At 31.6% G+C, this 22,222-nt stretch overlaps 1 protein-coding gene across 4 annotated transcripts in view; it reads left to right on the forward strand.

Moving 5' to 3' along the window:
- Nucleotides 1-22,222, forward strand: part of LOC125064645 (transcription factor Sp9) — a 77,870-nt gene that overhangs the window by 25,430 nt on the left and 30,218 nt on the right. Inside the window, exon 2 of one of the 4 annotated variants that reach the window (XM_047671800.1) lies at nucleotides 19,167-19,214. The exons of 1 other annotated variant lie outside the window; for it this stretch is intronic. In XM_047671800.1, coding sequence (XP_047527756.1) covers nucleotides 19,167-19,214 — 48 coding nt within the window. Of the gene's footprint in view, nucleotides 1-14,711; nucleotides 14,790-19,166; nucleotides 19,215-22,222 lie in introns of those variants that run through there. 2 more of the 4 variants (XM_047671805.1, XM_047671801.1) reach the window with 2 other exon arrangements.

The following is a 22,222-nucleotide window of genomic DNA, read 5'->3' on the forward strand; positions in this document are numbered from 1 at the left end:
GGGGGCCTAATTGATTTGTGCCCCAGGCCACAATCAAAACAGATCGTATTTTATAAGACGTATCCTCGATAGAGGGCGAGGGTGCAGAATCGGATATGACTCAGTCCGTGTAACTAGTTGAAGTGTTGCTGTTCGATTCTGGATGCAAATTTAATATAAAAAAAATATTTTTTTTTTCGATCCAGTCAATATTAATAAATAGCAATATTAAATTGCATTAATATGTATTTAATAATTTATTTCTGCTATGTTTTATAATATGGAAAGTTAGTAATATACTAAATAATAAATAGAAAATTGGATCTTAGTTTATCATAACGAAATATATTATAAAAAATAAAAGCCATTTTTTATTTTATCGAAAAAAAAAAATCTCCCATCTCTATTTCCGCTCGTTGCTGTTGCAAATTCTAATGTGCTCAGTGATCAAACACAAGAAAATCAAATGATCATTTGATAAATAGTCCCCAGGGCTGCACCCCGCTTTGTCGCGCTCGTAATGCGGTCAACGCGTTCCCTGTAGCCGTACCCCATGCGATGGGAACTCGAGTGCGCTATGGGAAATTATAGCCTCCCCATTGATACGCTTTAGCTAAGTACTTCTGGTAATATGTAGTAACAACGTGCTTTGTTTATTTTCGAACGAGTTTATCCTATTTTAGACTTTAACTAACGATTTAAAAATAAAACAAAAAACAAACACCTATTGTAGTTTGCGTTCTATTAAACAACAATAAAACATATTTTAATATCATTTAAATTTGTCTGTTAAGTAAAAAAAAAAATAGTTTTAAAAAGATTACATAGGTACATAAGTATCTATCTATATTAATTTGAAAAACGTGAAGTTACAGACCATTTAAAAACCTCTTTGCAAATGCAAATACAATCTTTACTGGCATAAATCTTTATTAAAATCCATGGAAGGTGGTAAATCTAAACTGAATACAATTAGTTTTCTTAAACAAGTATGACGCTAAAAAATGAACAAACTTCCGTATTATTAAAATTTACCTTCAGCAAACAATGTTTACATATAAATCTTATGTTAGAATATATTAGTAAATAAAGCGTGTTACTCATAAGAGATCGATTATACAGATGAATAAATTGCGTGGTTAGTATTAGTTGATTCCAATGCGGGATTTATTGTAATAACTTAAATGTCATTAATTATGTTACGTATTTAATTCGTGGAAATTAGGAGCTATCGAAACTCTTGTCGGTTTTTATCGGTAAAAGGAACACATATATTGTTGTGTTCTGGTTTGAAGAGTGAGTAAGCCAGTGTAACTATGTAAGCATAACGGACGTGTCATGTTAGTAATTTAAGGATTTTTTACTATTTTATACAGCGCCAATGTCTATGGGCGGTGGTGACCACTTAACATCTGGTGGTCCATTTGTCCGTCCGCCTACCAATTACATTACAAAAGAAACTCCATACCTCGTTTAACTTTATGCTTAATAACAATGAAATGTTACTTCAAAGTATATTTTAATGTTGATTTTAAGACAGTAGTTACAATATCAACAATAGATGGAGCAGCAAATAGATCAGTCCATTAATCACAGCTTGATTCGACTCGAGACTGTACGAGGGTGAGCTGATGCGATAAATCTTCGGCGACTGCATTGCGGTACGAACGCGCTGAAAAATTACCGATTGAAATAAACATGCCACATTGATCACGCCTACTTATATTTTTGGTTGCTGATATTGTCCAAGCTTTCGAAGAATCATTTAGAAGTGTTTCAGTGAAAATTGTGAAACAAACATACTTAAGTTTCTGAAAGGCAATTGGTTTTATAATTATAATCCATCCGTACCTAATGTATCACAGATTTCATCAGAAATAATATTTGGAATAAATATCTAGACATTTAGTCATTGTGCGTTAGTGTAGAAAACTAGCTTCAGTTTCTCAAAACCATAATTATTTTGTTAAAATATTATTGCTAATTGCTTTCTTCTTTATTAATATATTAAACTATGTTTTGGGTGTTACTGAACCTGACAAGCAATGAAATGCGTCACGGTAGGCAGCGTCAGTTGACGACTATAATTGTCTAATCATCTCGCTTATCTGCTTGGATTTACATTTTTGTATGCACGATATAACGTCTCATATCGATAACTTTTATTTCGCTCAATTACAAATACATTTTGTAATAAAATATTCTGTGATCAAAAAAATGTTTTTATGTTAAGTAAATATGTACATTCATTGTTTTTTCTTATTGTATACATACGTCAAAAGAGTGCACAGGATGTATTATGAAAAAGGACGACTGAGAGCGAGCTCCGGGCGCTCGGGAATGCGCCCACGCATGGCCATTGTATGCAAATTGTGGGTCGCAGGTCGCTATTCGCGTCCCTGATTGTCCTTCTCTTTTTTGTATGACGGTTCTTGTAGTATCTTATACATCGTAATTGGTATATTATGTATATACATAAACGTCAATATAAATAATTCAATTTTTTTTTCCTTACACATTTGGATTGTTTCGTATTCACTTCGAATAAAATAAACGTTTTTATTAATATGGATTTCTATCCGTACAATTAATGGATACTTAATGAGGACCCCACTTAAAAATAAAGTATTTCTAGAAGCTTCGATTTTATTTGCATATTTGCACGATTTAATTCACCCCTTTACCGCAATTGCACAAAATGAAATGGCGCATTCCAAATATTTTACTTTTAAATTGAAGTAGACTTATCGTAGCGGCAGTCAAACGGCACTCGTATGTGGTGCAAAGTATGAATGGCTAACAATCTGCCGAGTCATGGCGGGAATTCCATTGTGTCTTGAAATCACGACGGAACACAACGACAAGCATTACGTGTCACGACATCATTCTGATTGTGAATGAATGAGGGTCAGAGATCGACACGTTACAGCTTTTATACCTAACACGTTACGGATATCATATTATGTTATGCTAATGTAAAGTACAAAATATTAAATTACAACCACGTAGTTCATGTAATATATATAAGTATATATATATAGAGAATTTATGATAGAGAAATTGCAATAGATCGGAGGTTTGGCAAAAACAAAAGAAAGTGGATTAAAATATTTAAAACAGCTGTCCCCGAATTATATCTACTTTTTTTTTTAGCATTAGCAGCCCGTAAATGTCCCACTGCTGGGATAAAGAACTCCTCTCCTTTGAGGAGAAGGTTTTGGAGTATATTCCACCACGCTGCTCCAATGCGGGTTGGCGGAATACACATGTGGCAGAATTTCGTTGAAATTAGACACATGCAGGTTACCTCACGATGTTTTCCTTCACCGCCGAGCACGAGATAAATTATAAACATAAATTAAGCACATGAAATTTCAGTGGTGCCTGCCTGGGTTTGAACCCGAAATCATCGGTTAAGATGCACGCGTTCTTACCACTGGGCCATCTCGACTTTAATCCGATTTTTGTGTGGGTCTAAAACTATTCAACTCCCAAAAAACAAGTAAATTTGCAATACATTGATCAAATGAAAAATTTTAACAATTTCAATATCAGCCTCAGTATAGCCAGTCTACCGTTGAATTATTAACTTTACACCAACGACTATTTTCATTATTAATATCAAAGACTTAAAAACTATATATACAAATAGTACTATAATATTATTAAAGATTAAGTGTTATTTTTATCTTCTTAATTATTTCGTTTTAAGCTGAAACGTTAAAAGTTTAAAAGGCGTTTTAATTTTTTTGATCAAAGTGGTCAGTATATATGCCATAATTTTTCGTTTTATTCTGATTTCTATTTGTTTATATATAAGAACTATAATTCTTATGACGTTCATAAAAACCAAATACATCAAGATGTTTATGAAGATAAAACGGATAGTATGTAATTAAATATCTTTTTATCACCATGTTTCTATTCCAGCTGAAACTTTTCAACGAATAAACGGTTATTTTAAATTAATTTCACTCATTAAAATATACTATTAGTTTACATTTAAAAAGTAATTGAATTTAAAAAGTTAATTATATTTTTCATTGTTTTAATATACTTAAAAGTGTACAATGGTTAAAGAAAAATTAAATTCGTTTCAGTATATCAAAATTTAACAGTAAAATTATATCAATAATATTATAGTAATATTTCTAGCTTTCATAACTTTTAAGATGAAGAGTATCAGCAGTAAGCTAATCCGTATAGTATCAGATAGAACAATGTAAGGGGCCCCGATCAGGACGCGTCCAGAAATTTACTGACCATAATTACAGGGTAGCCTCAGTTAATTGCAGCTCGACCCGCCGCCGCTCCCCACTTTTTTGACTAAATAAAAATTGACTAATATTCATAATAAATAATGAACTCTCCTCTCGATCCGCGAGATTACCGCTTATAGATTTTTACTCGATTAATCCTTGTGTTAATCAAATGATCGCTATTTGTTTCGCAGATAATAAATAACGTAGATCCAAGAATCGATTTTTTATCGAATTAATTTAAATGTTACAATGACATTACTTCAGGATCACGCTGTGGGCTTTATGTTGCATAAGGAAATAATATGCTGTTTGATTATGTAAATTTTCCCAACTATTGCATTAGTTTTTGAGTCGCGAGCTTGAGACTTCTCTGAGAGGTTAAAATCATTTTGATATAATACGCATGATGCCTAATTTGGGAAACCGATGCCGATGGACGGGGCAAAAACGCTTTCGTTGCATGTTGCTTGTTGTGGCTCGGGGCTCTTCTTATAATTGCAGGGTTTCACCCAAAAGCCCTCAATTATAAAATAATAGCAGATGTGGATCATAGTAATAACAATTATTATCACGCTCGTCCGCTATCATTATTGTTGAAATATGGCCGATGAGCCGCGAGATGTATGCAAACTGCGGTATTCGCAGAATTCTTTAGATTTATCTCTGGAGCTCGTGCGATTTATTATGTCATCATAATAGATAATTTGACGTAACCTTTCAACTGTAAATGATCTTATAAATTTAAATTATAAAAGTAATTTATTTAATTTCTATATATCCCATGATTAAACTGAACCATAATTAGATGTCGAAATCGTTTTGTTGTTCAATAATGTTTAGTTGTAATGCAATTATTCAAATTCCCGAACAAGTGAATGGCTCCGCCTCTTTGCAGTCGCAATCTTAATAAAGACTTCCTAGGTGCACTACAAACGTATTTTATTTTTATGAATTATCGTCTGTGCTTTAATTAAAGTTAACGTTTAATTAAAGTGAATCGTAGGTCAGTTAAATAGCCAGATGAGATGCGAGGACGGCGTATGGGCTAATCATAATTACATTTTGATTGTACGCGCTTAGTCTGAAGCAACCTTCACTAACAGATTAAAAGATAAAAATATATATTTAATGTAGAACTGTTGTACTTCAGGTTTTTTTTTATATAAAATTTAAAAAAAGAATAATTTACTTCAAATCATAAATATTTCAGAAATGTCTGATACGTAGATAATAATTATTAAATCACATTTTTTGGAATGAGTGTAATAAATAGTTGCGGATTTAAAATACAAGATAAAAACTTGCATAAGTCTTGCTCGAAATTGCTTGTGAATAAATTGGACATCGATTTACGATTTGTCAAGACTTGTTATAGAAGCTTATCAAGTAGAATCTACTAAGTAGATCGATCAACGAGCTGCGCTATGAACAATTGTATCGTGCACCGCGCTATCGTCCCGTCATTACTCCGGCAGCTACGCGATTAATCATTGTTTCTACCGGATAATTCGGCAGTTGATTTAGTGAAAAGCAACATGTTATTACGGGATAAATCTCTATCTAGAAAAGCTAAGAGGCCTAAGCGCGCCTCTGATTTATGGCGCCTCCGGCCATCGCCGAGTTTCGTTTGATTTGTGATTCTCCCAGATCTTCGTTGTTTTCATCTTTAGTTGAATTTTAATGAATAGCTTCAAAATTATATATCGCAGTCTATAATTACGGCTTGTAGCGTTTGATTATTGCTTTTACAATGGCATATTTCGAATTTATATATATTGGAGATTGAAATACGAGAGAGTAAAGTTGCTAATATTGCAGGAACGGCTGTTGCCGTACGATTTATGTTAGTTGGATGAATCGAGTAAAAGCCGTCTTACCTGTGTATACGCTTAATTGTGTAATTTTGTTGATGCATAATAAGTTTCGTACGAATCCGATAAAGAGCGGCGACTTACCCTTTGGTATCGGCGAGGCAATGCCCACGCAGATAACATCTTAATTTATAACGGCTATCAACCACCCCTCTACCCCTTAGCTTTATTCAGCCGTTCTCATTTCTTTAAAAAACCTTTCCAATTAATTTAAGTTTAAAATCATCGTTTAAGAACGCGAGAGTTTTTGACATAGGTCGAGGATACATAAGCGCGTAAGTTTGTTTTTCTTTATAATTTTAAATCGTATTAAATTGAAGATTAATCTTGACACGCATTTAAAAGTTACAACAAAATTGTTAATATGATTAATTATTAATAAATCTATCGGTCATCTCGAGTATTTCGAGGCGTAGTCGTTGCGGGAAATTAATGAAGTCTTCCGCACAGTTCGCAGTTTAATAGCAGCTATTAATTTTATCTCGATGACGGACTGTTCGTAGCGAGCGGCGACGTTACGATATCATCTAATATCTAGTTGAAATAAACGCCGGGAATTATGTTTATGTAATTATTTATGTTATTAGCCGAATTATTATTTATCTTACATATTTAATTGTGAAAGTGTGTGGAATTCGACAATTATTTTTGTACAGTCGTAGGTACCTACTGAGTGCTGCTTTACTAACAGTTGCATGTTATTTTAATGACCCGCAATACAATCCCTAGGGGTACTTAAGATAATTATAATACGTGAATAAAAAAATATATTAAGCACTTTCAGATAAATTGGAAGCACAAGTATTAGTGCAATGAAGCTAGTACAAGTAGTCACTAGGTAATTACCTACTTAGGTACGTAAAAACAGGAAATACTTTAAAAATATATATGATAACTAATATATATGTACTTTTTGATTTGAAATAACAGAAATAATTCTGCATCTGCATCTGCAATCTGCTACTCTCTGATATTATTATTATTAGCTTTTCTTTTGTAATCGATCTGTTGTAAGATTATATTATTTACATTGGAATATTAAGTAACTTTATACTAAGGGGATCTTCGGCCTATTTTTACAGAATACCTTTTTTTTTATAATTCTTGCTTCATTTTTACGTCATCGATAAATGCAAATCGTGATGTAACTTGTGACATTTTTCTATGCATATGCAAATACAGGACAGAGAGAGTGTGAGGTTACGCAGTATATTTATCGGTAACAACAATTTTAACGACGTATATCCACCGTTTTAGAAAATCGCGGTTTGTAATAACAGTACTATACACTTTTAAATGAGTCAAATTTGTGTTAACAGTCCATAGTTTGGTCAGCAATGTATGAAATACATACACCTTAATTAATTTTATGACACAAGGCTATTTAATTTTTTCAATGGAGAATATTAAAATGCTTGTCTTTCCAAAAATATTCCAACGGGTCATATATGAACCCGCGACTTTCACATTGCTAAACTGCCAATATGCCGTTAACTCACTGGGACTTAAAATAATAATTTCAATACATGTATAATTATGAAAATATTCAATAAGTTAAATGAATTTCTTTATGAATATGTCATGTATTCGACCATCATGTTCCGCTGTATATGGATGTAATTTATCTTGTATCGAACACCCATAACGATACGAAATGTATAAGGAATTCATGTTTTACTGTTTAAGTGCAGTATCTTACATTAAAATTTTGCTACATTATGTATAACCGTACTTATATATCAATGCGAAAGTCTTGCGTTTACACGACTAAGCTAGAAAATTGATAACGATAATTTTTTAGACATATTTTTAACTTTAGCGTTGACAAAAGACATTCGGGAACCGATATGACTTTAAAACGATAGATTAGTTCTTTTATTAGTATTAAACCCTATAGGTTTGTTTGAGTGGGTGGTTGTCTCATATTTTAACGCCATATAACAATGCCTATTATTGTTGTATTCCGGTTTATAGAGTGAATAGACCAGTATAACTACCGATACAAATATAACATCTTAGTTCACAAAGTTGGTGGCGCATATATCATGTAAGGGATGATTAATAATTCTTACAGTGCTGAAATCTATGGAGGCTGGTGATCACTTACCATAGGGTCGCCAATTTGCCAGATTGCCCTCCTATTATAATTAAAAAAAAAAAACAAAATTATAAATACCTTTTTATATTTCTAATTAAAAGGTTTTTTGCCTTGACAGTTATTTGTTTAAAGCTAGAGTTAGATATGTCGGTTTATTTTCCTCTTACTTTATACCTATTAGGTACTTATGTAACTTATTCACAAAACGTACAAACAATAAAAATGACATTTTTGCAGACATTTATTAAGAGGCATGTTTCTATTTTCACAATGGTATATTTAATCTACAATTAGAATTTATTACCCATATCGATCATTTAGCAACGATGCAAATAAAAGGTGTTCCAAGTTACTGAAAAACCTAATTATTCAGTAAACCTATAGTCAAGACAAAGTGTAAATCGCCGGTCTGACTGTTTTCATGACGAACGCTATTAAAACTATATGTCTTCTTACCAACTAGTATTCATCATGATAATAATTATGTCATGTAATAACGTTACTGCACATTATCGAGCTTAAAGTTAATGATAAGAATCATTATTTTAATGATTGATTTATTTTTCAAAATTTAATTATTCTTAAAACAAATAATGTAACAATTTTAAGTTATTTCCGTTGCTAAGAACGCTTTTAGATTTATGGCGAAATGAAAATATTCAATATTTTGCAATGATTTATTTTATTCAATTTCAACGAGAGAAAGTGTTTCACGTGGCCAGCATTTCGATGAAGGCACAAACGGTAAAGGGATTTAAGACCCTCTTTCAACTCAATGAAAGAATCTTTAAACGCGGAGTAAGTATTCAATAAAATATTCCCAATCGTAAAACGGTGTAAGGCGCAACGAGCGGCATTTATAACAAAAAACAGCAAGTAGAAGCTTCGACAAGCTTACAAAAGATCGTAAAGTCTCTCGACTATTATGTAGTTATTGTTACAGGGTGGAAACACCATTATTACACTGGTTTGCTGGTTTATTTTGTTGTACGCATCGCGTCGACGGCTCGACGCTGGCTGTCACGCCAGTCTGCTCGTGTTGCGAGCGCTGCATCTCTTCAACCTCGTCATTGCGAGCTCACTTACAGCAGTGCAGTGTATACAACTGCTTCATTTGTACTATATTATGAAATGAGTTGAAATATGAACAGACTCTCTCTGCAGACATTTTGAATATCAGACGCTTATAATATTAGATTATCTTATTTATTATTTTTTCTTATATATTATTTTTATATTAAGTTCAAAGAAAAATTGGACATTGTGAATTATTAATGCTATCCCCGCCGTCATTCATTCGGATAAGCTAAAACGCGTTCGTTCATTGATTACGTAAAATTGTTTATTCGTATTAATTTTTATTATTTTCTTAGGTATTTTATGATTCTGATTCCGATCAGTCACGACTACCTTATAATCGTTTGTATAGAAAATAGCCGACAGATATACGTAACCATGATTTCGAAATGATAATTTCATTGAAAATATATCAATATGTAGATAATAAACGCGATACGACTGTTAAATGTACAATAGACGTATCGAAATTCTCACACGTTATTAAATAAAAGATGATCCGAAAAAGTATTAATATTTCAAAACAAAATTTCGTCGTCGTTGCTAATCCTATTATGTCTACAAACATTGTCAAGTACTGACGTCTCAATGTCTCCATCAAGTGAGCATCTACATCGCGACCTCATTGTGTTGACACTTGCATTTAGTACAAATCGCTCAGCGGAAGCATTCGACTGCGCACCTTTATTCCGGGATTAAACGGAATTTTGCATAGGAAACGGTCGTCAAATGTCCCCATTGAAGGTATTGAAAAGCCCAATGAATAGCGCTAAGCGGACTACGACAACAATGAGCGTATCAAAAAGGAGAAATCACACGTGTTGTGAATGAAATTTGGACAATATTTTGGTTATAAAACACGGGATTATCCGACCTAGGTATATTAAGTAATCTGAAGATGTGTTTTGAAGTACTTATCATTTTTAAGTTGATAAATCATTATTATAGCAATTATCCTACTTGCAATGAAGAATGCTTAGTGAATACTTTTATATATTATTACTAAAAGAAAACACATAAATAAAAGAAAATATATATATTTGTTCATTCGTAATTATTTAATGTGATGTAAGGTAGATATACAAATTAAATTTTTATTTGATTTTATAAGTCCTAGTTACTATCTTAACAAACATTTATGTTTATCTAATTATTTACTATTGTGTTATGTTTAGGCTATGGGTTAACAAAGAGTCTACTACTATTAAATTAAGCCTGTAAAATCGACCGTACCGTTCAATCGCCAACGTATTTTCTCCATCGCACGTGACATTGGCGAAATAATCGGTGCCTCCTCGGCACAAATAAAAGCCAAAATTAAAAAAAAAATCTAGTTTCCAGATTACACATTTAACGTAAAGCATTTTATTCAAAATTTCTATATATAGATTATTTTTACATTTTCACGCCGACTCTACAAACACGACTGAATAATTAATAGTTGATATATTTTTTTAAATGTTATGTTATTTGAAGTAATAAGTAAGTTTGAAGTAAGTAATTATCTAATAAGAATTTATTAAAGAAATTCATAGGTATTAATATACCTATGTATTTCTTTAAAACTCATAAGATGCTTGTTTTCAAATTGTTTAATTGACGGGTAAAACAAAAAGTTCTTGAATTTATGTATGTTTTTATATTCGATAAGTAAACTCTATTTCAATAATACATATAAAAGTATTTGACACACAAAAAAGGCTCTAAAGAAATTCTAAAATCAGACGTTTTAAATATTCGAATTATATTAGAGTAAATCAAGGTGTATTAACACCAGCGTTCTTTGTCCTTAACACTCTATACGAGTATTATAGAGTCAATGTCGGAAGTAAGTATAAGATTGCAACAGGATCCGTCGCACCCCTTGCATTCATAGGTGACTCGTCTCGACAATAGTATTTAGAGATACACGTACAATTACTTGCACATACGTATTCAATATACGTGTAAATACCATTTCGCTCCTGTTACTGCAAAAGGTTCTTATGTGTAATTGTGTATTTAGAAGAATAATAAATAATATTTTTATTCTACTAACTGCTGTTACAGTTTCCCTTTTATAACGTTACTGACTCCGAGGCCGCGGGCTGTTATATAGTATATAGGCCAATAAATCATCTATCTAACGCAAAAAGATTTTTACCAATCATACGGTTCGATCTCTCTTCAGTTTTATATTTATAGTGTAGATAATCCTGTATTTCCTTTTACCTTTTCTATGGCAATTTAGTCACATTTTTAATGTTATTTTAAAGCCATTAAAACCTTTTTAAAAAACATTCGAATTATTGTTCCCAATTTAATTTTTAGATATGATTACAGTAGGTTGGAGTGCTTTTTAGGTTTGCTTGTAATTGTGATTAAATTTAGATAATCTTTATATATGTGAAATAAAACATATGGAACAATTTGTACAAACATGAACTACGGAAAGCAGCGCGTGTCAATTCGATGCAAAAACGCGAAACCGATGCGATGCCGGGACGCATAGCTAGTATAGGTATTAGTAGGTACAATTGAACATAATTAATCCTATTGACTATTTTAAAAACTTCTATTCAAGAAATACGTTATACATACTTACCTCGTAATAAAAATAGATTTTGATATATTGACAATCTCTTATAGGTAACATTAAATTAAAATAGATGTCATAGGTTACCATTCAATCTATCGATGTAGTTCATTATTAAGTAATTAATAATTGTGATAAAATTCATTAAAAAGGGTATATTCTAATGCCACTTTTCTATCCAAGATTACAAAATTTAAACTCACTACAAATTCGTTTTATTATAATTACATAGAACTGTTTAAAATATAATAACATACCTGAACAATAGGTTACAATGGCAATGTGCTAGGTCTTTGTGAATGTTATTTGAAACCTACAGTTTTCATGGTCCTGGGCGGGAAGAGGGCGGCGACACCAGATGCGTGCGCGCAGCGCGTGCTCCACACATTACCTCGAAATCATTATAATTACTACAAACAGTAGCAATTCATAATACTATTTGCGAATATATTTACGAAATATTTTGACAAAAATTTAGTTAGCTTCATGTTATATTTATGAATAGGTACATAATTCAATACCTACCTGAGTTTTATATTTTTGAAATCTGCAGGAGTATGTTATAAATATAAAAACTATTAACTAAGTATGACCTCATTGAAAAAGTACTACGGACGGATCTCTGTTTTACTATTTGTAAATAATAATAAAACTGACTTCAATATAAAAAAATAATAAACCTATTAAGTACTTTAAACTGTTTATTTTACTTTAAATAGTAACAATAATAGAAACAGCACAGCAAGGAGCGCGGGAGCGACGCCTGCGCGGGCGCAGATTATAATAATTACGCACACGCGCCGCGCCCAGCGCGCTCTAATCACTATCATTTGCACATGTTACACATTCTATATTCTACACAAAATATGTACTATCGCGACGACATCTAAGCTTTGTTGTTGAAATGATTGAAAAACGGTTCGTGGTTAATGTTCGTTAAAATTACAAAACGTGATCGCATCTCTAAACATCTCATCTATACATTTACTTACTAAGGTCTTAGTACTCCGTGTCTAGATTTTAGTGTGAATAATAGTAAATATTTTTCTATGTATTCAATTAAAAAACATATTAATTTATTTTAATTATATTAAACAAAGAAGAGTATGTATTAATATTAAATAATTTGTAAGAGACCATTTAGAGAGAGGAACTTAAACTTAGATCTGCCTAAATACTTATGTGTTATCCTTCCCAAAAATTAAATCATTAAAATATACAATTTAGGGTATATAGAAAACATACTTACGAATAGTTCTACATGTGTCCCTTTTTAATATCTAGATAAGTTATTACAAAAGTTCTCAATTATGTTGCAATAGGTTATTAATTATTAGATCTCCTATTTGATCGTGGTACATAATAAACAAAAGCTCCGGGATACCTAGAGAAGAACGAATTCACTTTAATATTTACCCTTGATATTTCTAGGTGGTAGGGCTTTGTGTCAGTCCGCAGTAACACCATTCATTACATAGGTATTCTACCGCGAAAAAGCAATACTACTAAGTATCGCTTCTTGTATTCTATTCTTCTATATTGTGGTGTTCTGGTTTGAAAGATTAGTTAGCCAGTGTAACTACAGTCTTAACATCTCACGTCGTAAGGGTGGTGGCACATTGCTTATGTAAGAAATATGATGATGAGCAGTATTAACAACTTACCATCAAGCAGCCTATTGGCTCGTCTGCCTATCTATCGCATAAATAAAATATAGAAACTCAGTCATGAATAAGCTAAAATTGTCACAACTGTTTTAAAAATTCGTAAATATTGATGGTTACTTTCGCTGCCAATAGAAGTTCGTAACTATTGTTCATTTAAAGTAAAGGTAACAATTATGACATAATATTCGTTTACTTTAGACAAAAGTACTTACTTTATCTTATTAATAAAATATATAAATTAATTAAATATATGTAAAGGAATAAAACATCTGTTCTCATATCACGTGACTAGATTTCGCATGATATCAGGAAAGTGCATCCTGTCATACGAGGCGTATCCGCCCCCGCACAGATTGGGGACGTAAAAAATGGACCAATTTTTATAATAGCGCTGGGGTAACGATCCCAATGTACTTTATTATAAACCGGAAACATTTATTACTTTTGTGAGGAAAAAAAAAAACGATTTTCATGAAACTCTATACCTTAACCCTCCGCATAGATTAATATTGTGGCAGCTGACATATGATGATTGTTGCATAAACTTCATATTTGTGAATACAATAATAATTAAACATTCAACTTTAGAATCCAATTAAACTTGACAAGTAAATAAAAAATATATAGATATAATCAGACACACATATACAACAAGTTTTTTTTTAAAAGTGTGATTACATTTTAAGCTTATTTTTAGTTATTTCTTGATAACAACGACAGTTAAATAATTTTGAAGGTAACATTTAAACAACGCAAGATAAAAATGTTAATTTTATAAAGAAAGTAGCTATATTTTGTGCATTATCTTCAATATCAGCTGAATAATTTATTTAACAATAGCAATGTATCTTTAGTTCGAAAAGCTTCGATTACATCAACAATAAGTAATAAGCGCGTTATCGGCTTGTATTAGTTTTGCGTGAGCCCGCCCTAACCGGCCGCCCTGCGCGACCCGCCCCGCGCGTAAACAAACACGCGGGCAGCGCAATGCGCGAATGAAACGCACGATGTACGAGAGAGACCGCCGCCGCGTTCAGTCGACCACCGAAACCTACAATTAGTAGGCGAGATTCGGCCGCGGCATCGATTCGTTACGAGATAATCCGTGGATATTTCTTAATAAAAATCTAAAGTCGCGTGTGTTGACGTGACTTTTTGCTACGAAGAAACGGATGGGCTGATATGAATTGTGCGTACTACCAGCAACACGGGGGCCCGCACCCCGCTACCCATAATGTCAACAATAATTACTTCAACGAGGTAAATTAAATTATTAAATAGTGTAACATAAGTGATTAATTCTAACTAAACATCGTTTCTGTGAAATTCAATTTCAAAGCTTACGCAAATATGTAATGTATATAATATGTATTTTTTAAATTTTAACATTCGTATTTCTTCTTAGTCGGACTTTTTTAAAATTAAAAGTGTAAGTGAATCTTAAAATTATAAACTAACTAAAAATGGTGAGTCCATTTCAGTCATGTTTAAAGACAACGAAATTAAATGACTAATTTCACATAGGTACATTAAGACTTTATTTAAGACGTACGATTATGTGCTATGTTGTATCGTGTATGTATATTATAATATATTTATTTGAAAAGAAATAATTTTTAACGATTAATCGAATTGTTTGCACAGATTATAATATATCAAATAACTCAGAACTTCCGTACAAAGTTGATTAATGATAGGTGCACTAATTACTGCAATTTTTATACAAGTTAACTTCAATACGTTAAGGTTTAGTCCTACCAATTAAGTACCTATTCCTGACAACTTGACACATCGATTCGTGTTTTATCGATAGGCAATTTACATTGACTAATGACTGTAATCTTTAGGTTATTTATGAAAAATAGGTTAATCGGAAAAAGGCCTAATAAACTAACAAATATACATTAAACATTTGATAAATAATAGATAACATTTTAATAGGTAAATTATATCCTGTAATAAAGTCGATAATAATCAATTAATTTCATATCGTTAAGTAATTTATAATAAACCTATAGGTGTAGGTGTACTATATCTAGGTATGAATAATTTCATAGTGAGATCTTTTAAGGCTTGAAAGATAAAAAATGATATTAAAAAAAGAGAACTTAAAAGACTCGGACGCAAAAGTACAAAATAAATAAATAAAAACATTTCATATTTAGTAACGCAAACGAATAGCGATGAATACATAACGTATTCGGAATTAAAAGTAATATAATATGTATAAATTTACGATATCTTCACGAAATATCGAATGAAAAATAAATTAGGTAGTTCACGCGAAACCAAATACGAACAAAAGACGTTCACAAGAGCGAATCAACAAAGCGAAGTTAACAAAGGGGCGAATGGGAATAAAAATATTTAATTGGTATGATTATGAGTGATTACAGTACAAACACCTCCCGCCGACTCGTCACACTAGACGAAAAGAGCCGTTCGAGTTCCTTTACTCGCTATTGTACACTGAATGATATTGTTTTGTACGATAATGCTTTTATTAGCGTATAAAAGTTTTATTTGTATTTTATTACTAAGTAAAAGTAATGCGAGTACTTAAAAGCACAATTCATTGCATTAACATGGCGTATAGTCGATCTCGTTTTAAGATCTTTACCAAGATTTTTTCTTTAGTTTATAACCGTCATTATAATCTGTAAGGAAATTGATACAATTTTAGTAAATGTATATTTTAATTAGGTATATAATATTTTGTTATACGTACACAATGATGTTATTAGCAGCTATAAAACTCTATTTCTGTGACATTAATATGACGTACAATTTTTTTTATAGGTTTATTTTTCGTTGCAAACTTTTATACACCGCATAGAAGTAATATATAGGTATATAATAAATATTTTTATTAAGTGATTTCATATTTAGTCTGTTATTTATTTTCGTTCATTCATTCATGTCAAAAATATAAAAGTGAGATTAACAAATTTATTGGTTGAACGCTGACCTAGCAGCTACAGGATTTTTTTTAAGAAATACTATGATTCTGTTTTTGTATTTGATAATTCACTCATCGTATCAAAGGAAATCAAATCTCAGTGATACAAGAAAAAAAAAACTAAATTGAAGGTTAACGATTTTTAGTTATACTAAGAAAGTACTATAATACCTTATTCTACAATGACACATGGAGACTTTTGAAAATTAATTCTCCTTTACACTTCAAGTTTACTATAAAACAATAGAAGCGTTACTTCTTGATAATCAAATTAAAAAGTAGTACAATATATTTGTTTCTGAGTATTTTTGATGTAACAAAAATAAAAACAAATATAATTCTAAGCATTAACAAAAAGCATAGATCAGAAACAGTAGGCATGTTTTTTCTCGCGTGGTATCTGAGAGTATAATTATTATAATGTAGACTTAAAACACATTTTCGGTGCACGATAAGCCAGTCATCATAATTAAATGCAATCCTTTTAACCTATCTCTAGCTAGTAACCATTTGTGACTCCACCTGCGTAGCATCTTGTGCGTTGACTTTAGATATAGTTCGAATAGTTTTGCGTTGTTAGCTATAATTTCAGAAGAGACGAGAGCTAATAACCTATTATGGCTTATTATATGTGGTTATAACGCAGGTATTCTAGCAGCTACCATCGCGCATTCCTATATATAGTAAATAGTACCTACCATCTTTGGATTTCCTACAATTTTGTAATGTACATCCCATGCAAGTTTTATAATGACACGTGTTAATACATCTTACTACCATATCTTATTTTTTTGATTGACAATAGATCGTTTAGTTATTATACGTTAACACTCGTGTGTGTAAGACTGTCTCTGTGTGAGTGTAAATTAAACACAGTGATCTAAATTTCATGTGTATTCCTGACATATTATATTATTCCAAGCTATAGAGCTACTATTAAATATATATGTTCCTATTTCCAACGTTTTATGAAACTTATCTGTTATTTTTTGAAGGATTTAATAAAAACAGGTATTTTTAGTAACTGTTTCAGTTTAAATGTTGAGTGAATATTCTGTTATTTTTCTAATTATTTCATAAAAACGGGTATTTTTAATAAAAACAGATACTCTGTTTCAGTTTAAATGTTGAGTGAATATTTACAGGCCCAAGGGACTATGTTGGTTGCGTATTGATGGTGTTAGAAGTGGTTTATATTTCATACAGTGTGAAGAGGATCACTTACTGTAAGGTGGCCCATACTCCTAAGTAAAAAAAAAACGCTAAAGTTTCCTTGTACATTGTAAATGCATAACTCTATATTATAAATTAATAATCGTTAAGATAGCCCTGTTAAGATTCATATCATACATGTATTCTAAACGTCTCCAATACAGATCTTTTATTACTATGCAACTAAACCTCAAACCAATAATTGCTTAATTAAAATTATAATAATTAAAAACATATGAAATGCGAATGAAGCAATATAAAAAAATTAATAAAATATTTTAAAAAAGGAAACCATTACTCTGATGTATAATTCAAAATCACTCGAACTCTTTAAAACGTACAGACAAACATCTGTCACTGTGTTATTACTGTTATTAGTATGCACTTGTAATACAAAGATGGCCGGACGAATGCATTACGTAGGCCTGGTTGTAATTACACTTTTCTATTCCCCATAAGAAATTACTCACCCAGGCTATTTTAATTTAATGTGTTATACATTATCACTTCAAATATGGAGCATTTTTTTTTTTTTTTTTATGTTCAATAACAGTTATACAAATATGCTTAATATGTATGACATAAAGTTTAGTTTCGTGGCTAGTTTTGTTTAAGTTAAGGTTAAAATTAATATAAAACTTTTAATTAAGTATTTAAAATCTGATAGGTAAGTATATAAATAATCTACATTTTGCTATTAAAAATATTTATTTATCATCATAACGTCTCACCTTTTTCATTAATCTAAAAAAAATATTAAGTTGAGCTAATGAAATCGACTGAATAAAATAAAAATTACTTGCGACGTAGAAATTTATATTTATTTAAAATAATTTGATCAATATTTTGAGATATTTAATGTTTATTTTTGATAGTTTTAGTAAAAAAATATTAACATATTTGTGGCACCTATCCTATATTACAACACGACTTTAATCAAAAACTCAAAGATAAGTAGAGCGGAGCTTTAAAAAAGGGTGCATCCTAATTTCAGTGGCATAATACAAAGCTAGACGGTCGGCGTAGGGACTACGGCCTCGGCCTCGGCCTCTGCCTCGCAATTACTGGCCATAATTACAGGGCTGCCGCCGCTCGGCGCCGAAACTGGCCGACTCCGCAGCCATAATTAAAAACCTTCTAAATTAAATTCGCTCGTGTACCCACGGACTTATGATAACTTTTTAGGGACTTTCTAATTAGTTTCTGTTTTTATGCTACGTTTGAAATAGAGTCGGGTAACCTTTTGCATATGGAGCTATTTTAAATTCATTCGTATTCATTACTGGATATTGAGCGTTAGTTTTATGATGTATGTTGGTAAAAATTTCTATAATATTAAAAAAAGTACAATATATGTAAAGAGCATAGTGTACACTCATAATACTTAATATAAAGGTATCAACAAACACCCCGTATTTGATTAAAGTTAATAGTAACTTAGCTGATTCTTAACATTTTGTTTCCAGGTTAGTATCGACCCCGTGTCCGCGGATCCCAAGGACATGAAGATCTTAGTAAGTACTAAACTTATCACGATTTACAATTATTGTAATATTAACTTTAGTACGTACTAATTTATCTTTAATATATTTTTAATTACGTTAGCGAGATAGTAATTGGTGACTAAAATATTGAAATAATCATTACTTATTTAAATAACTAAGAATTAAAACATCTAATAGATGAATCAACTATTACTAAAACGCGTCGTAATTTATTTTTTCATATTTATAAAGATTTTGGGTTTTTTATTTATTATTGTATAGGTAGGTGGACGGGCTTATGGGTCACCCGATGGTAAGTGGTCACCACTACCCATAGACATTAGAGCTGTAAGAGATATGAATTTTCATTCCTTACATTGCCAATGCGCCACCAACCTTGGGAGCTAAGATGTTATGTCCCTCGTGCCCGTAGTTACAGCGGCTCACGCAACCTTCAAACTGGAACAGAACGATAATAAAGAATGCTGTTTGGTGGTACAATATATGATGAGTGGGTACCTACCTTGAGAAGCTCGCACAAGCCCCTACCACCAAGTGCTATGATTAGTAGAGATATTTGATATGAGTTTAAGCAAGAGCTTAAATCAATTTCTAAGATTTGATCTGTAGTAAGTTAGGAAATTTATTAGATATATTAATTTAAAACAATATTCTGTTCTCTCCGCCATGATAAAATATGTCCAAGACTCTATCGCGATTTTCGAACACGAACGAAGGAAATTATATCGGAACGAATATCGAATGACGAAATCGGTAATTTGTTTTGATTGGTCGTCGATACTGTGAAACGGCTATTGTACTGAGGTGCAAGTAATTCATTCGTCACGGGTCGCATTACCACGTGACACACGGACAATGAAGAACACCGCGATAGAATAACGATTATTATTGTGAATTGTCTCGGTGTAGATGTATTTTCGAAATGGGTATTAAAGTTTGATTAGATCGCGTTCTTTGATATATACATTTTTTCGAAAACATTTCATATAAATGATACTTTAAAATTTTATAACCGTGGTCCGTAATGGCCAAGTCACGTTTTTCGCACTGAGGTTTTAATAGCTTAACGTGGTTAAGCTGTGCATTTTAGCTTAAATAGTTTGCAATTTATGTTTTTACAACTGAATATGAATCTTCTGAAAGTTACCAATAATTACACAATATTGGTGTGACACGTAACAACAGTTGAGATTAAATATGTCATTGTAACTGCTGTAACCTACTAGATAGGAGGAGCAGGGTTCTTAGCAATTCTTACCTAGATGTCCTTATTCCGAACCTACTCCAGAATTGCTCTCACTGTTTACACTCTAGACATTATCCTTTCATATAAATAAATATATTTCTACCAATATGAACACAATTGAAGGCAATAATCCGCTAAATTTGTTTCATCGGTTCTTCTTATTACTGAGGTTTTTTCTTCTGAACACTTGGGTTGGATATGATATTGACTATTATTGACGCAATAATTATAATTTTAATTGCTCGGTTAAATATCTCAGGTACTACAGGTAATACTGAATCATATTATTGCAGTTACGTAATGCAATGAAGCTTACTTCATAAGTCTTGTTTGTGAATTCGTTTGTAGGTAACTACTTTATAACGATTAATACCTTCAATGAGTATATATATAAAAGCGAAATACCACTCACTGATTAATCACGAAATCTCAGAAACTTTAACCCTTACAAATTTGAAATTCGGCGGTTAGCGGGTAAAACTAATGACTGCTCACTTCCTCACTCACTCACTCACTCACTCGCTCACTCGCTCACTTTGTTTACTAGACAACATTCTATAGTTTGTACATATCACAGAAAAAAATATGTATATATTTTCGATTAATTGATTTTCGGTTCGATAAGATCATAGTCCCGTTCATATTATATAACTATTCAAAGATAACCATGATTTCAACAATAATCACCCAATGCACTTACGTAAAGCGTTTCATAAAACCAGTATTTATAACGACAATATTTTTTTCCTAAAAAACGTATATTTTCACGTTCACTCATGATTGATTATCTCATTTATTCGTTCCATATTTAAATAATTCAATTATTTTTACTCGACCACTTTGTATTTAGATAAAAAAATGTGAACCCCGAGGCGAACGTTTCCTTGCATCATCATTAAGCAAATTGCAAATGCTCACCTTAAGTGTAGATGAGACTGACTCCGTTCATTTGTTTTATTTAAATATGGAGTAGTACGCTTAAGATGCCTGATTAACCAAGCTGGGCTATGAATCTAACCATGAAAACATGAGATTAAATTCTAAGCATACCTACTAGAATGTATTCAAAAGTTTTATATATTATTTTTTGTAAATATCGACTTAAGACCAATGGAATTATAAAGATAAAAAATGTGCTTTCGTCATTGGTTCGTCCTTTCCTTATGTCATATATTTGCAATCGATGGAATGATATTTGTCTTTTCAATTTAGTATCCGCCATACCTGTATCGTCGCTTACTTCCCCCTCTTGACTTGACATTGCAGACAAGGTATAAGAGTACAGCTATACAAAGTATAAAGAATAAAAAAAAAAATCTATATTTTAAAATAGCAAAAACTACTCAAAAGATTTTGATGAAAACTAAAAAAGGATAATTAATTTTTTGAAAAATCAATATTCCCAACCAAGAATCTAATTCGATCCTTAAATCGACGATAACCATAATCTCTATGCGATACACCGATCGATAGTGTCGCTAATAAAGATCAAATCTTGAGATGGCCGTACTAAAGGAAAATGTCGAATTTTAATGTAATACGTCTTTGATTCATACATTATCCGTGCCTTTTTCGGAATGATGCTTAATTTTATTTTCATCAACACGCGCCCGCCGCGCAGTCTTCATTACAACATTAAATTAAAATTTAATATTTCTTTCAACATTAAACACTGAGAGATATTTTTGTAAAATATTTTAATTAGAACTTTAAGTGTATTACTACAAGTTTTTAATACGGGATAATTAACATGTTTTTTTTATTTTTATTT

Source organism: Vanessa atalanta, chromosome 6, assembly GCF_905147765.1.
Source record: "Vanessa atalanta chromosome 6, ilVanAtal1.2, whole genome shotgun sequence".
Taxonomy (NCBI): domain Eukaryota; kingdom Metazoa; phylum Arthropoda; class Insecta; order Lepidoptera; family Nymphalidae; genus Vanessa; species Vanessa atalanta.